The sequence below is a fragment of the Mustela nivalis genome (genome assembly GCF_964662115.1).
Source record: "Mustela nivalis genome assembly, chromosome: 18".
Classification (NCBI taxonomy): Eukaryota; Metazoa; Chordata; class Mammalia; order Carnivora; family Mustelidae; genus Mustela; species Mustela nivalis.
The window spans coordinates 32,381,425-32,399,662 of NC_139037.1; the positions used below are offsets into that span (position 1 = coordinate 32,381,425).

Here is an 18,238-nt window from a genome sequence, read left to right on the forward strand (position 1 = left end):
GAAAGAATTTCTGGATATTGTGAAATGAGTTCTGAAATGGCTCATGTCCTATATACTCGTTAAACACAATCAGATATTGGTCCATGCAATTTCAAAAAAGCAGGAAGCCAGCCTACAACAGAAGTAGGTAAACAGGACTGCTGAAGAGATAAGGGCTCTTCCCTATCTTGACAACTCAAAATGTATTTCTTTGAAAGGCTAAATAAAAGCAAAAGATAAAACTGCAAATAAAGAAATATAATCAAATGCCTGATATTTCAAAATCAACTCTATTTTTTTTAATTTTATTTATTTGACAGAGAGAGATCACAAGTAGGCAGAGAAAAATCAACTCTATTTTAAAATAAAATGAGTTTCCATCTTAAAGAGCCCCCCCAAAAAACTTTAAAAATGAGAAGTAAAGCAGTGATTTTTATTTTGGGGGGGGGGGATATGCCATGGTTGGTTGAATACTTAAAAATACCTCCTAAAACAAAGGATCTCACATGAGTTCATACTTCAACACTTAAAATAGTGCATATTCCTTCTGGAGTATTCTGATGATTTATAAATAAATACATTTTTTTTTAAAGATTTTATTTATTTATTGACAGAGAGAAATCACAAGTAGATGGAGAGGCAGGCAGAGAGAGAGGGAAGCAGGCTCCCTGCTGAGCACAGAGCCCGATGCGGGACTCAATCCCGGGACCCCGAGATCATGACCTGAGCTGAAGGCAGCGGCTTAACCCACTGAGCCACCCAGGCGCCCCTATAAATAAATACATTTTAAAGTACATTTTTTCCTACAGTCATACAGGAAAAAAAGTTTCTATTATATCATGCCATAAATAATATTCGCATGATCTACTAAGCTATTATGTAAACAAAGCCATAAAGTATATTTAACCTTTTCCTATCTTTCCCTGTTGTTTGAACAGCAAAATTAAATGTAACAATATAAGCCAAACTATCAATGGCTCAGAGTCTCAAATTTCTGGATTTCTGGATGGCATATTTTCTTCTTTTTTTTAAGGGGGGTGGGGGGGGGCAACAGGAGCAGGAGAAAGAGAATCTGTGGGAGCCTCCACGCCCAGTGTAGATCCCGACGCAAGGCCACAACACAACAGCGTAGATCCACAAATCTTGAGATCACGACCTGAGGTGAAATCAAGAATGGGACACTTAACCAAATGAGCCATCCAGGCACCCCTGGATGGCACACTTTCTTTTCTTTTCTTTCTTTCATTTTTTTTTTTTGATAATTTTAAGATTTTATTTATATATTTATTTGACAGAGATCACAAGTAGGCAGACGCAGGCAGAGAGAGAGAGAGAGAGAGAGAGAGAGAGAGAGAGAGGGAGAGGCAGGCTTCCTGCTGAGCAGAGAGCCCAATGTGGGGCTGGATCCCAGGACCCTGGCATCATGACCTGAGCCGGAGGCAGAGGCTTTAACCCATTGAGCCACCCAGTGCCCCGGATGGCACACTTTCCATGTAAGAATTCATCTTCACTATTAAATAGGATGATTCTGAATTCAACAACTGCTTTAGAGGTTGCCTAATAAAACAGAAACTCACTAACATTTATTCATTCAACAAATATTTATCAAGAACCTACTAGCCCGGGCGCCTGGGTGGCTCAGTCGTTAAGCATCTGCCTTAGGCTTAGGTCATGATCCCAGGGTCCTGGGATCGAGCCCCGCACTAGGCTCCCTGCTCAGTGGGAAGCCTGCTTCTCCCTCTCCCACTCCTCCTGCTTGTATTCCTTCTCTGCCTGTGTCTCTGTCATGTAAATAAATAAAATCTCAAAAAAAAAAAAAAAGAGCCTACTAGTCCTATGCTAAACTGGAAATTTTATTCTCCTTGAAAACAATTATATTCTCTAAAAATATGAAGTAGGGAGAACTCTGAAACTTTTCTTCATTGGAAGACTCCTTCTCTCAAAACCACAATGAGATATCACTTCACACCTAGTGAAAATCACTACTATCCAAAAGACAAGAGATACCACGCAAGGATGTGGAGAAAAGAAAACTCTTGAGCACTGTTAGTGGGAATATAAGTTGGTGCAGCCACTGGTGAAAACAGTATGGACATTCCTCAGAAATTAAAAATAGAACTACCACATGACCCAGCAATTCTATTTTTGCTTATATACCCAAAGGAAACTAAAACTCTACCTCAAAAATATATCTGTACCCCTCATGTTCGTCACAGCATCTATGACAACCAAGACACAGAAACAACCCAAGTGCCCATCAGTGGATGAATAAAGAATACATAGTGTCTCTACACACACACACACACACACACACACACACGTGCGCGCGTGCACACACAATGAAGTACATGAAGTATATGGGGAATCAACAGAAGAAACAATGAAGTATATGGGGAGTCAACAGAAGAAACCAAGCTCCTAGATCCAAAGAACACATTAGGGGCTGCCTGAGGTGTGTGGGGAGCAGGTGGAGAGAGATGACAATATGGGGAAAGGGAGACAAAAGACACAAACTTTCAGTTGTAAGAAGTAAAGGATGTAATAAACACATGGTGACGTCATCAATATTGTATTGTACGTCTGAAAGTTACTAAGAGAGTGAATCTTGAAAGTTCTCATCACAAGAAAAAAACATTGAACTGTGTGAGGTGATGGATTGAACTAGATGAGAAAGGAAAGTCCCCTGGGTACTAGGCCTTTTAACAGGACAACTGAGATCAGCTGTGGGAGGATTTTCAAACCTTCATCGACACCTCTTCTTATCAAGCAAATGCACGGACAATGGAGCTGGTCCAGGGCCCCCCAATTCCCCCTGTCTCTCAGAGGATGAGGTCCGCTGAAACTCCCCGACCCCTCACTCTAGCTGTCACCCTATTAACACAAGGACATTGAGAGTAATGCTGGAGATTCCTGCTCTAAGTCTTGTTTTAAATATTTCACATATAGTCGAAGCAATGCCCATTACCAAGCGAAAAACCCAGGACCAGGGCTGTCTGGTATTTTTTTAAAAAAACCGTGTAAGACACAAAGCTTTCAATTAAAAAGTTATTTATTAAAAAATATTTCCTCCTGATTCCGATTCCGTATCAAATTAAACACGGAGTGATGTTACAAAGCAGTAAGTGATCAGCTCCGTTTGTATAGAGGCTTACAATGACCTCATTAATTCCTTAGTATATTCTACTGAAGAGTGGAATACAAATTCAGCTCATTCACTTCTGCTCAAAAGGGAAACACAATTGGTATACTTCATAACCAAAAAACTTTTATGAAGCTTGTCTTCATATTTCAGTTTATAGAGATTTAGATAATACAAAATAATGCTTGCTCGCTTTGGCAGCACATATAAAATGATGCTTGCTTAAAAGAGCGGCCAAGCAATGCTCTGGATTTTCCTTTCCTGCAAAATTTCAGGAAAACATGATTGTTTGGAAGGTTCTTTGCGACTCACGAATAACCACCTGAGATTCCTGTTTCTACTCTTCCACTCCTTGTGTTTCCAGTGATTAAAACATGCTGGAAACATAATTTAGAGAACACTAGAAATGCCACAGAGATCCCAAGGCTTAAAAGAGCTTCTGACCGGACAGTATATGGGCATTGAGAAATGATTTTTTTAGAAACACATACACTCCAAGGAAATACTTTAGTACTCTTTAGCACTGAACACTTGGGGCGAGAACTGGTCTTTCAATGGTTCAAGTAGTCAGTCTTTTCTCAACAGTTTCTTGATAAGCGACAAACCTTCTCAAATTCATCTTCACATTGTCGAGAACACACAGCTGATCTGGACTGTATTTACCTCTCCCTTCTTTTCGTATCTGCCAAAAAAATCATATGTGATTTGGTATACATTACGAATTCCTTTAGATAAGAAAGCATGTGATTTGGGGCGTATTCTCTTCAGAACAAAGAGCTGCCAGAATTTGGTGAAAGATTTTCGCTTTCCAAGGTAAAAGAATACAGTGTGTGAGCCCTAAGGATAAATTAAGATTATGTACTTTTAAAAATGATAGTTACAAGAACGGCTGAATTGCAGACCTTAAAAGAGTTTTATGTTTTAAGTTTTATGGTATGTGAACTAGACTTCACCTCTGGAGAGTGGACCTCAAATTTTAGTGTGCAACAGTATCATCTGGAAGGCTTGTTAAAAAGGCAGGTTGGTGGGCCCACCTGCCATTTCTGATTTTCAATAGGTCCGGGGTTGGGCCTGGGCATCTGCATTTGTAACACGTTACCAGTGAGTCTGCTTACAGGAAAACTCTGAGAGCCAGCCCTTTAGGGAAATTCTTCGGTAAAGTGCATTGTATCATACTGCAATGCAACTTGAGGCCAAACATATACCCAACAGTCTTCAATGCAACTGTGGCTTCGTTCACAGAAGCGCTTCGTATGAAAAACTACAAGCTGCTCTTCTGGCTAACAAAGAAATTTCATTAGGGCTTTATACGTCTGAGAAAAGAAAAACACTTAATTAAACATCATTACCATAGCACTGCATAGCAAGTAGGAATCTCAATCAGAACAGCCCTCCCAATGGTTAGGGGTTGTTTTGCTGGTTCATAGTTTACATAACTCCTCTCTGAGCATTGGCTTCTGCAGTCTGAATTCTCAACTACATCTGCTTTCCTTACAGCTGCAGGGAAATAGGGGGTATTTTCTCCTCACCATACAGACTCCTTTCAGATGTTTCAAGGGCCTGCTTGCACCACACTGTGGATACCCACCACGTACTGGTATGGAAATATCTCTAGGACACAGTGTTAAGAGAAAACACAAAGTGCAGGTTTGTGAATATGTTGGGCTACATTCTAGATAACAAAGGGGGAAAATACTAAGGCACATTTTGTCTTTATGTGGAGAAACGTCACTTAATTTGATTACCCATGAGGCAGAAAATAAAGGGAATAAAACCTCTCACTGCTTAAAGAACAGACAAGTATGGGTGAACAGAAGGTCAAAAGACAAGAACTTCCAGTTATAAACTAAATAAGTCATGGGGACAGAACGCTCAGCATGGTGATTCTGATTGTATATTTAGAAATTACTATAGGAGTAGAGCTTAAAAGTTCTCATCACAAGAAAAAAATTTTCCAACTATGTGTGATGATGGATTTAACTAAATTTGTTATAGTAGTTATTTCCCAGTATGTACATGCATCAAATCTCTACACTGTACACCTAAAACTAATATAATGTTATATGTGAACTATATCTCAATTTTAAAAATAGCAAAAAAACCAAAACAAAACAAAACAAAAAAACCCAAACAAAAACTCCTACAGGCCTGAACAAAGGGTAATTAAGAGTAAACTATTCAATTGTTTCCCCCAGACTTAAGTTACCTACTGGTGAATCTTAGCTTAATACATGTCAGTCACTATGATCACATTTTTAAATAGAATATGCCAAAACATGAAAACATTAAAAACAAACCAATTCTGATGTCCTTAAACCAACACTGACTTAGATGTAACTATGACATAGAATGTACATGATGTGTGCTGCTATTTTTCTAAAGAAAACTATTTCCTATTCCTTAAAAAAATAAAACTTCAGAAAATCTAAATTATAAGACATACAATCATATTCTCCTAAAAAACATCACAGAGTTCTCTCCTTGAGAAATCAACTCTGCATCAGAAGCCTGAAATTGGGGGCAGCTAGGTGGCTCAGTCAGCTAAGCTTCCGACTCTTGGTTTTGGCTCAGGTCCTGACCTTAGGGTTGTGAGATCGAGTCCCACGTCTGGCTCCACACTGGCAGAGTCTGCTTGTCCCTCTTCCTCTGTCATCCCCCTGCTCTCTCTCCCTCTCTCTAAAATAAGAAAATAAAAATAAAAGAAATACCTATCGGAAAACAACAGAAGTAAGCTAATTTTTCATCCAAGCCTCTATTTTCTTGACAAAGATTTAAAAGCAAATATTTAATCTGAAATCTAAAAGCAAAAAATATGAATATTTTTATTTCTCGAAATGACATTATTTAGAAATGCAAATTTTGTTTGTTTGTTTGTTTTTTAAAGTATTTTTTTTAAGACTTTATTTATTTATTTGACAGAGAGAAATCAGAAGGCAGAAAGCCAGGCGGAGAGAAAGGGGGAAGCAGGCTTCCATTGAGTGGAGAGCCCAATGTGGGGCTCGATCCCAAGACCCTGAGATCATGACCTGAGCCGAAGACAGAGGCTTAAACCACTGAGCCATCCAGGTGCCCCTTTTGTTTGTTTTTTAAGTAAATTCTATGCTCAAGGTGGGACTTAAACTCATGACCCTGTGATCAAGAGTCACATTCTCCACTGACTGAGCCAGCCAGGTGCCCCTGGAAAGGGAGGTTTAGATCACTGGAGAATGGTAAACTTCAACTTGTGGACATAGGATTCAAGGCTGTTTTTAAAATTCCTGGTTGCCTTTCCCTGGTCACCAAGTTTCTGAAAATTACTCTTTGACTCAAAGTTAGCTTTGATGCTTCTAGTGAAACAAAAAAATAAATAAAAGGGTAAATGAAGGTAGCTACATTCTCCAACAGAGACCAGCCTGGAGTTTGCCCCTTTTTTTCAGAGCACCAAAGGGAAATAGTCATAACACTGGAACCAAGCTGGAATATATTACCTGTAATGACATGAAATAAATTTACAACACCTATGAAAGTGCTTTGTAGGCTCCAGACCATAGTGCTTCTCCAGGAGCACTGTGAGCATTACTGAGCTCATCTAGAAAGGGAACCGTGCCCACACCATTCTGGCCCAAGTCACAGTGAATCAACAGCAAGGCCTGAGCTCTGACTCAGGCAACAAGCATTCTCCAGTTCTAGGGAGGCAGTGTTCTATGAATCACAGAGAGTGCACGGAGGGAACTACAGACACCCGTTCTCGGAGGATGGCTGAGACCTAAGCATTTCGACACAAAACGGCTCCATACCTTCATTTTGAAGACTGGCTGGAATTCTTTCAGAGCAGATAACAATTTAATCTGAACTGAGGCCCTTTCGGCTTCTTTACCATCTGCGAAAACATCGAAGAGGGCATCCAAGGCTTCTCCTGCCACCACGAGGGAGGGATCTTTGGTGGCAACCTCAAGCAGAAAGCACCCAATGGTCTGGAGACAACAAGGGACACTGTTGATTGTCCAATATTCTAACATCGGTTTCCAAAATGCGTACTAACTTTAAATGTGGTAACAATTCACGTATAGTATTTTAAAATTTAAAAATGCCAGAGACAAATTAAAACTTGGAAAGAACTAAAGATTAAAGACTTCACCTATATTTATAAATACACCAAGTATAATATCAATAAGATAAATTAAATATATTAGAGTTTCTATTGCTAAATTAAATCAATTAAAGTTTCCCCTCTATCTCCCCAAAAGGCTGCCAAAAATACAGATATATATCTGCAACAAAAAAACATGCTTTTAAAACTATATGAAAAAGTAAAATTATATGAAAAACATTCTAGGACAACTAAAAAAATGAAACTTCATCTCTTTCTGACTCCCTGTGATGATCTTTAACACCCATCCATCCTTTGAAGATTAGCTAGCTGATGAACAGGGCATTCCCAATCTGTGAGGAACTGTTCGAGAGTGAACTTACTTTGTTTTTGGCTGTTCTGCTTCACCCTTTATGTCTCAAGGGTGATGTGCACATCTGGTATTATCGGTGGGAGAGTGGAAATGCTAAGAACAGCGAGTCCAAACTCCAGCTGTGACATAAATAACAGACTGACCCTTAGAAAGTCCATTACCCGCTCTGGACCTCAGTCTTATCTGAATTTAAGTACTCGAGATAACCTCTAGGATAGTATTTAGAGTTAATAACCCATAATAAAGTATGAAGCACATACGATCACCTATGAAGTAGTCTTATTAAAAAGATCAACATAAATCTGAATGGGATTCAGGTTTGGATCTAACTTTTAGTCTGCAGAAAATACAGAAGATAAAGGAACAAGCTTAACGCCACATGGAGGCAATCAGACAAATCCAGAAGGCTAGAGGTTGTGAGACAACTGACCCCAGGATTTGAGGAATAAACAGGTGGTAGTAGAGGTGACCAGCTGGCTCAGTCAATAGAGCATGTGACTCCTGATCTCAGGGTCATGAGTTCAAGCCCCATGTTTCGCATAGAGCTTACTTAAGAAAGAAAGAAAAAACAAAAACAAAAAGCAGGTGATGAGAGGTGGTGCCAGGGTAATGGAAGGAAAAGAAGTTTCTAGATTGAGAGAAGCTTAGACGATCCAAAGCCAAACATAACATGTAGACTTGACTTAGATCCTCATTTAAACAAACTATCCATAAATAGATGCTTGTGGAACAAATGGAAACATGTGAGGATGGACCATGCTGAAGACATTAAACAGTGAGCGGGCGCCACGGTGGCTCAGTTGGTTAAGTGCCTCCTTCGGCTCAGGTCTTGAGCTCAGAGTCCTGGGATGAGGCCCCATGTCAGACATCCTGCTTAGTGGGGAGCCTGCTTCTCTCTCTCCCTCTGCTGCGTGCCCTTGCCCTGCTCCTCCCCTCACCGCACCCGCTACCGGTGCTCTCTTTCAAATAAATAAATAAAATCTTTAAAAAAAAATTTTTTTTAAATCGCATGTTATGCCTGAGAAAAACCTGCTGCTCCTCCTAAGTGGATCTTGGAAATTATAGTCTTAGGGGGCAGGAAGTGATGAAACACGCACACGCTCATCTGTATCTGTGTACACATACACAGCCACATGGCTACGTTCTCTCTCACTAATGTGTCTATATATCAAAATTCCCTAGAATAAACAGAAGAATGGAGTAACCGTGGCTGTCTCTCTAGAGTCAAACTGGGGGGGGGCTGGAAAGTTAGTAATGGAGAGGGGTCTTTCATTATATATTCTTTTCTACTTTTCTGAATGTATTGTTACATGCATGTATCATCTTTTAAAAATAGGTTCTAAAAAATATCAGTCACTGGGGTCCCTGGGTGGCCCAGTCTAGTTAAGCATCCAGTTCTTTTTTTTTTTTTGAGAGAGAGTACGAGAAAGAGCAGGGGGAGGGGCACAGGGAGACAGGGCGAGAGAAGCAGACTCCATGTTGAGCCAACACAGGGCTCAATCTCAACACCCTGAGATCATGACTTGAGCCAAAATCAAGAGTCAGATGCTCAACAGACTAAGACTCCCAGCCACCCCAAGCGTTCAGCTCTTGATCTCCACTCTGTTCTCAACCTCAGTGCTGTGAGTTGGGCATGGAGCCTACTTAAAAATAAAACAAAAACAAAAACCAGTCGTTGTTATAAAGTTCTCAGGAAGTCTAATAGTTTATTACCCATTAATAAGTAATCAATATTTCAGCAATTATTATTAGCACAAAAAAGGACAATTTTACTACCACAGTCCTTTTAGTTCCTAGGGATGCTGTGTCTCTAGTAGTGTAGTTCCCCAGCAACCATGCTGAGATAGAATGCTATAAACAAATATGCTGAGTGAGTTCCTAATGCGGTTCCCATTTAAAACTTACACAGTGATAGTAGAGTGGACTGTGCGGTATCGTTCAGAATGTGCTTTAGTCTGGCATGCTAAGGCAACTGGGGAGTTGTTCCTCCATCAGTACGAGAATATAATATGCATACGTTTTATGCAACAGCAAAGGCAGAGGCACCTGGGACAATTCTCAACTGGGCCTTTCACTAAAGACAAATTTATTTCTGAAAAAGTATCTCAGGAATAAAGTTAAATGGCCAAATGCAACTCAGTTTTTCAAGTGCCTACCTAATTCATATAGGCAAATCAAACCAAGGGGCATATTTTAATAATGTACCTTAGTAAGCAACTTCTCGATAGGATTTCTTCTCAAGATGTCCATAGAAGTTTTTTAAAACCCCACACCAACAGTTTACTCTTCCCCCTCTTTCTAACGATTTAATGTTTTACGTTGGAAGCATATAGTTTTACCTTAAGAGTTTCCAGTGTTCCATCTTCTTTGGCGAGAACGCTGCCCGTGATTCCTAAAATACTAACAACGTTTACTCTAACCCCGGTGTTCCCACTGTGAATGCCGGCTGTGCATAATGTCATCAACTGATTGGGAGTCATACACTGTTGAAAAGGAAAGAGAATATTTACAGTGTTAAACTCAGCCAATGCCAACAGCATGTGCAACAGCAGTGACAGGAATGCCAACAACAGAGAAGTTATTACATACCTAATCAGTGCCCAGTACAGCTGGTAATTCTGAATGAATATGGGACCTGTTCACGTCACTGTCATTATTCAATCTACCACAGCTGTAAGCCCAGAAGAGGGACTTCGTTTCCCATTAGTTTTACTTGAAGAAGGCTTTTTGGGGGGCATCTGGGTGGCTTAGTTAGCCAAGTATCTCTCTTTAGCTCAGGTCATGAGTCTGGGGCCCTGGGATTAAGGCCCGTGTCGGGTTTCCCGCTCATTGGGGAATCTGCTTCTCCCTTTCCCTCTCCCTCTGCCTCCTCTCCTACCCTGCTTGTGTTCTCTCTCCCTCAAATAAATAAATAAGATCTTTAAAAAAAAAAAAAAAAAAAAAGACAACTTTCAGTCAGATGTACACAAACCTATTTAAAGAGATCCTAATTTCTTGGGGCGCCTGGGTGGCTCAGTGGGTTAAGCCGCTGCCTTCGGCTCAGGTCGTGATCTCAGAGTCCTGGGATCAAGCCCCGCATCAGGCTCTCTGCTCAGCAGGGAGCCTGCTTCCTCCTCTCTCTCTGCCTGCCTCTCTGCCTGCTTGTCATCTCTCTCTCTGTCAAATAAATAAATAAAATCTTAAAAAAAAAAAAAAAAAAAAAGAGATCCTAATTTCTTTTAAACATTGATCAAAAAAAAATGTTTCGAAAGTGTACATAGAATATGTAGCTTTAATAAAAATTAGCTGAAGGGCTCTCTGCTCTGCAGGGAGCCTGCTTCCTCCTCTCTCTCTCTCTGCCTGCCTCTCTGCCTACTTGTGATCTCTGTCTGTCAAATAAATAAATAAAATCTAAAAAAAAAATATAGACTGAAGCCATACAAGTTGAGATGTGTGTTGTTACAGGAAATTATTAGAGATTGTAGAAACCATTAAATTATAGAGTACTTCTACTGCGTAGTGATAATTTTCATTCTAAGCTAATCTGAACACACCCGTGGATGCAGATATCACCAGAGAACTCAAGTTGTCATGTTGCCAAAACCTCACCTGTGAGCACCAGCGCAGTGTGGTGACTGAGGACTTGGGGTCAGACATCCTGGGTTTATATCCTGGCTCCTCTCTCTCCCCTCCCCAACTAAGGTCTCCATTTCCCCATCAGGGACACGGGGACAGTGGTCACCCTGCAGAGTTGCTTTAAGAATTAAATAAAGCACATCAAGAACTCACTAACTGTTAGAAATTATTATACGTAAACACACTGAACAGTTCTAAATCAAACTCTGAATCATCTGCAGTGCTTCTGCCAAACCTAAAGGTAACAGCTAATATGCCCCGGTTTCTTAGGAAATAATCTAATGGAAACAATCCCGCCAACCCTGGGATGCCTCCCAGCTGAACAAGGCTGCCGGGAATGCCAAAGGCGTGCTGCTTTACTACCAGCCGGAGTCACAAAGGCAAGCTGCCTCATGTGCGCAAGCCAACAAGGCAGGGAAATGGACAGGGAGCTGGACAGTTGTACTGCACTCTCAGTGCTGTTACTCAGCTACTCTGGTCCCTGGTTTTCCACTCCTTGGAAAGCACGAGAGCCAGGTTCCTTCTAGTCCTCGAATTCCATGCTCGTGCCCAATGTACAGCCAACCTGAGAATTTATGGTCTTAATATATATGAATGCCCAGACTTTAACTGAGCATGAGCTGGGAGGAATTCTCTTTAAGTGTCAGGCTGGTCCAGTTAGCTACTGCTGAAGATCATGGAACATCAATAAAAAGACTTTATATTCCCATGGCCCTACAGTATAGGGTTTTCTAATCCTCTCTCCATTATTACCATTCCCATGTCAAAGAAATTGAGGGTCAAAAGTTATGTTCTTGAAAAAATTTCTCAAATATACAAAGAAAAAAACTGAGAAAGTTTAGACTAGATGCCAACAGCACATACTGTATTTAACAGTAAAGCACCAGAGATGTTCTCATTAAACTGTGGACCAAGATAAAGTTTGGGAAGCACCGCTCCAGGGTGTGGCCATGGAATGACTAAGGTAGGGAAGGAAGACCAGACTGCTGGAGAAAGGGAGGTCCAAGAACTTCGAAGCCAGATAATGGGGGGACATCTATGTGGATCTTGAAGTCACCCAGAATCATCACAAGACTAGCAAAGAGTAGCAAACCCCAACAGCAAGAATCTTCAAGGAACAAAGGGTGGCCCAGGGCATAGTAGGTGGCTGTAAGCAAGAGAAGTGGGTGGTATGGCCTAATGACATGTTAATCAAAACTGGAAGATTTTTAGAAAAGGGGCAGGGATAGTTTAGCACACTGGTCCCCAAATCACCCAGATTTGGGGTGCAAGCCAATCACCCAGAGAACCATTAAAATACAGATCACGGGGCCCCTCCTCAAAGTTGCTGCTTCAGTGGATTGGGGGCGAGGCCCTAGGATTTGCCCTTATATTCCAAGAAGAAAAAGACACCGACCTAATAGCAAAACTGGCAAAAGACAGGAGCGGTTACAGAAAAAAAAATGCAAAGGCCCTTGAAGCACATAAAGAGACATCCAATCTCCTACTGTAAGACAAATGCAAATTTATTTATTTTAAAGATTTTATTTATTTATTTGAGAGAGACAGCGTATGAGGGGGAGAAGTCAGAGGGAGAAGCAGACTCCTTGATTAGCAGGGAGCCTGATGCAGGACTCGATCCTGGGGCTCCAGGATCATGACCTGAGCTGAAGGCAGCCACTTAACCAGCTGAGCCACCCAGGCACCTGACAAATGCAAATTTAAAGTGCTATATAATGACTCAACTATCAAACTGGCAAAAAAATCTAATGTTCTGACAACATTACTCTGTTTCTGAGGCTACAGCAAAACAGGCATTCTCCAGCTCTGCTATAGGAAATCCAAAATGCCTCAATCTCGGAGGAAGGGACTAGACAAATAATCAGCAAAATCACCAATGCATCTCTCCTCCAACTCAGCAAGCCCACTTCTCTGCAGAATCCATCTCCAAGACACCAGGGCAAAAACACGAAATAACCTCTGTAAAAAGGCTCTTCCCTGCCGTTCTAGCTGTAATAACAATGGACTGGAACGAGAACCCCCATCAACAGCAGGCGGGCTGAATGAGTAGGGACACCAACATGATGGAGTAGCAGAATGTGGAACTATGAGGAAGGAATGAGGAAGGTGTCTGTACACAGGGATGGAGAAGGAAGAAAAGGCAAAGCAGGGTGCAGCAGCAAGACTCTTAACAGAACAGTGCCTGCCTATTTGCTTATGTTTCCAAATTAAGAACAATGGAATGATAAATCAAAACCTAAGGGATGCCTGGGTGGCTCAGTTGGTTAAGCAGCTGCCTTCAGCTCAAGTCATGATCCCAGCGTCCTGGGATGGAGTCCCACATCGGCATCGGGCTCCTTGCTCCACAGGGAGCCTGCTTCTCCCTCTGACTCTGCCTGCCACTCTGTCTGACTGTGCTCGCTCTCGCTCTCTCTCTCTGACAGATAAATAAAATCTTAAAAAAAAAAAAAACCTAAAAAGGGCAGGGGCAAAGGGACAGAAGCCAGACTAAATAAAAATAAAATAAATAAATAAAATCCTTAATAAATAAATAAATCTTAAAAACAAAACAAACAAAAAAGTCCCATGAGTTCATAATGATATTTAAAAACAAACAAACAAACAAACACCTCACTCACCACTTTTAGAGACTGCTAAGGGCACTAATTCATTATTTTGGAAAAATCCTATCTTTTTGGTATGAGCTTTATTTCAAAGTTACCAAATAACTGATGAGACAGAAAGTTCTTATAGAAGAATCACAGCTGGGCTGCGTGGGTGGCTCAGTTGGGTAAGCAACTGCCTTCGGCTCAGGTCATGATTTCAAAGTCCCAGGATCCAGTCCCGAATCAGGCTCCCAGCTCCGTGGGGAGTCTGCTTCTCCCTCTGACCTTCTCCCCTCTCATTCTCTCTCTCTCTCTCTTTCAAATAAATAAATAAAATGTTTTTAAAAAAAGAAGAAGAAGAAGAATCCTAGCTGGGGCACCTGGGTAGCTCAGTAGGTTAAAGCCTCTGCCTTTGGTTCGGGTCATGATCCCAGGGTCCTGGGATTGAGCCCTGAATCAGGCTTTCTGCTCAGCAGGGAGTCTGCTCCCTTCTCTCTCTGTCTGCCAAATAAACAAAATCTTAAAAAAAAAAAAAAAAGAAGAAGAAGAAGAAGAAGAAGAATCACAGCTAGTAAATGTAAAAGAAATGACAAAATTAAGATGTCTCCATTTTGCAACCACTGATAAATAATAGATCTAGACAATATTAATCACTGCTGGCTACAACCATTAAGTGAATTCACTGATTAATCCTTTATTAAAGAGAGAGGAAGGGTGCCTGGGTGGCTCAGTGGGTTAAAGCCTCTGACTTCTGCTCAGGTATCGGTCCTTAGCATCGGACTCCCTGCTCAGCAGGGCGCCTGCTTCCCTTCCTCTCTGTCTGCCTGCCTCTCTGCCTACCTGTGACCTCTGTCTGTCAAAGAAAACGAATGAGTCAGGGGAGGGGCAAAGGGAGAAGCAGACTCCCTGCTGAGCACAAAGCCTGATGACAGGCTCAATCCCAGGACCCCAAGATCATGACCTGAGTCCAAGGCAGCCATTTTGCCAACTGGGCCACCCAGGTGCCCCGAATCCACTGATTAATCTTAACATCACCAATTTATGAAAATATATAATTTGTGACATAAAAGTAGAAAATACATACAGCACTATTAATTATTCTTCCCAAAAAATCTGATCCTGAATCTAATTAAGACTCTAGATCTAGGGAAGCCTGGGCGGCTCAGAGGGTTAAAGCCTCTGCCTTCAGCTCGGGTCATGATCCCAGGGTCCTGGGATCGAGCCCCACATCCAGCTCTCTGCTCAGCAGGGAGCCTTTTTCCTCCTCTCTCTGCCTGCCTCTCTGCCTACTTGTGGTCTCTCTGTCAAATAAATAAACAAAATCTCTAAAAAAAAAAAAAAAGACTCTAGATCTAGTTCCCAGTTTACAGGATGCATGAATAAGAGAGAGACATGTCAACAATACCATGGTGAGAAACCGGCCAAATCCCATAATGGGAAAAATTCTATAGGACAAATAATAGTTCTTCAATGAATAAATAATATAGGGAGGGGGGGTTGGTAGGAAAAATGTTTTAAACTAAGAGATTTAATAATCTGTGAATATATTAAAACCACTCAATCGTGCACTTCATTTACTTATTTTTTAAAGATTTTATTTTTTTGAGAGAGAGTAAGAGAGAACAGAAGCGGGGTGAGGAACAGAGGAAGCAGCAGACTCCCCACTGAGTAGGGAACCTGACTTGGGGCTCGATCCCAGGACTGAGAATCAGGACCCAAGCCGAAGGCAGAAACTTAACCGACTAAGCCACCCAGTCGCCCCTGAACTGTGCACTTTATTTTTTTAAGATTTTGTTTATTTATGTGACAGAGAGAGAGAGACAGCAAGAGAGAGAGCACAAGCAGAGGAGTAGGAGAGGGAGAGGAAGAAACAGGCTTCCCTCGGAGCAGGGAGCCCCATGTGGGACTCGATCCCAGGGCCCTGGGATCATGACCTGAGCTGAAGGCAGATGCTTAATGAGTGAGCCACCCAGACACCCCTGAACTGTGCACTTTAAATGGGTGAATTGTATGGCTGGTATGTGAAATAAATCCTCACTAAAGCCATTAAAAAAAAAATTTTTTTTTAAACCAAAGTATCCACCAAAAGCAGTAAGTGGATCTTGTTTGGATTCTGATTTGAACAAAACAACTGAAAAAGACATTTTTGTGGAAATCAGGAAAAACTGAAATCAGGCTGCATATCGACTGATAATTAAGCAATGCCATTAATTTGGGGGTATGGTACTGTGGTTGAGGTTTTTAGAAGTCCATTTTCTGTCACAGACACGTAATGAAGCATGTGATAAAATACTTATGGGTAAAGGAACATGATTTGCTTTAAAGCAATCCAGAAAAAGCCACACAGAACGCCAGGACACTGCTAACTCCGAGACTCCTGCAGTTCATATGACACTAATCTCTCTGCTTTTAGAGGTGTCTGAAAATTTCCTTAATAATAAAGCAAAGAATAAAAGTGGGAGAGCAGCTATCACAGAGATGCCGCTGGATTACTGTGGAGGGTCAGCAGGCAGGCATGAAAATTTCTGTAAAATGTTAAAGAAGACAAATGACATTCATAGAAGACATTTGTGACAGGTATGTCAACTAAGTTACATCAGTACAAAAATCTGTGTGTGTGTGTGTGTGTGTGTGTGTGTGTGTGTGTTGGTAGCAGTGGTGGGAAGAAACAAAATAAATTACTTTCTATTTTAAGGATTTTTACTTTCTTTTTATAAGGATCATATACTCCTCTTCTAAGAGGAATACTTAAAAAAAAAAAAAAAAAAAATTTAAGGGGCACCGGGGTGGCTCAGTGGGTTAAGCTTTGCCTTTGGTTCAGGTCATGGTCTCAGGGTCCTGGGATCGAGTCCTGCATCGGGCTCTCTGCTCAGCAGGAAGCCTGCTTCCTCCTCCCCCTCTGCCTGCCTCTCTGCCTACTTGTGATCTTTCTGTCAAATAAATAAATAAAAATCTTAAAAAAAAAAAAACAGTTAAGTAATTAAGTTTGCTTCCATAATACAGAATCTTTGTGGGTTTCATATAAAATTTTTTTTAAAAATCTTACCTGAGAAATGTTCTTGGAGGCCATTGTTTGCAAAAGGGCCCTCAAGGCACTACTTATGGCTTCTAGAAAGTCAACATGCTCAGCAAAATCTAAAACACAAAAGTGAAATATAAATTTGTCTTCTCTAAGTTAGTTTGTAAAAAAAAAAAAAGAATCAAAACACATGTTAAATGTTAATATATGCTATTCTAATTAAAATATTTTCGATGTTAATCCCAAACTTCTAGTTAAGAGCCCCCTGTGAACTGTACACTTGACTTTGAAAGACGTCCACAATTGAAATAACCATAATAAGGGAGCATTCTACAGACAGTCCTTGCCTTCTAGATGCTGGATTTTCATTTACTTCGGGCTTTAGCCCATGATATACCTAAGCTAGCTTTCATAGACGCAATTCAGCTTTTCATAGATTGCCATCACGGTGCTGGGCAAACCTCGCACAGAGAGGTCTCCCAAATCAGAGTGCTTCCTGGGCAGCCCAAACCTACTGCCTAGCCAAGAACTATTGCTTGCGCAAGGCTGGGCCACTATACCTCCGTGGTTTCAGTCACTTCTGTGGTTTTTACCGACCCAACTCCCCCTTCCCATTCCTGCTCATTTTTACTCTTTTCTTTCTTACTCCTGTGATGGGAAGGGGAAGTGAGGGACTTGCTGTGGTAGATTATACTGTCCGTGGGGCACCTGGGTGGCTCAGTGGTTTGGGCTGCTGCCTTCGGCTCAGGTCATGATCTCAGGGTCCTGGGTTCGGGGCCCGCATCGGGCTCTCTGCTCCGCGGGAAGCCTGCTTCCCTCTCTCTCTCTCTCTGCCTGCCTCTCTGCCTACTTGTGATCTCTGTCTGTCAAATAAATAAATTAAATCTTAAAAAAAAATAGTCTTTAAAAAAAAAAAAAAAAGATTATACTGTCCGAAAATAATCACGACGGTCTATTTCCCCTCCCTTTGTGGGGGTGGGGGACTTTGTGATGTCAACCAACAGGACACATGAACGTGACAGGCCAGGTCGTGAAAGGCAACATGACCCACACCTGACTCACAAGTGTTTGCTCTCTCCATTCTCTCCCTCAACTCTTGCTCTTGGAACCCAGCCACCATGCTGTAAGGAAGCCTAGGTCACATGGCAAGGTCATCTTGCTTGGACTGACAGCCCCTGTGAACCAACCATCAACATGAACGAGACTTCAGACGATTCTGGCTCCTTGTTCTCCAGCGGAAGCCCTAGGGTAGAGTTTTCTCAACCCCACCACTGGATATTCTGCACGGATAATTCCTACACACCGTAGGATATTCAGCAGCATCCCTGGCCTCTGTCCTCTAGATAACAGCAGCAACCCCTAAGTTGTAACAACAACAAAAAAAATGCCTCTAGACATTGCCAAATGGCCCCTGGCGTGGGGGGGATGCGGCATGGGGAAGGGAGCTGCCCCTAGTTGA

The 18,238-nt window shown here is 41.5% G+C and overlaps 1 protein-coding gene across 5 annotated transcripts in view; it reads right to left on the bottom strand.

Annotated features, from left to right (window-relative positions):
* Positions 1-18,238, bottom strand: part of HEATR3 (HEAT repeat containing 3) — a 72,281-nt gene that overhangs the window by 30,550 nt on the left and 23,493 nt on the right. For 2 of the 5 annotated variants that reach the window (XM_082711340.1, XM_082711341.1), the window contains exons 12-14: positions 16,807-16,895; positions 9,900-10,043; positions 6,895-7,071 (exon numbers count right to left, since the gene is read on the bottom strand). In XM_082711340.1, coding sequence (XP_082567466.1) covers positions 6,895-7,071; positions 9,900-10,043; positions 16,807-16,895 — 410 coding nt within the window. Of the gene's footprint in view, positions 1-3,010; positions 3,801-6,894; positions 7,072-7,570; positions 7,680-9,899; positions 10,044-16,806; positions 16,896-18,238 lie in introns of those variants that run through there. The other 3 variants (XR_014305656.1, XR_014305655.1, XM_082711339.1) reach the window with 3 other exon arrangements.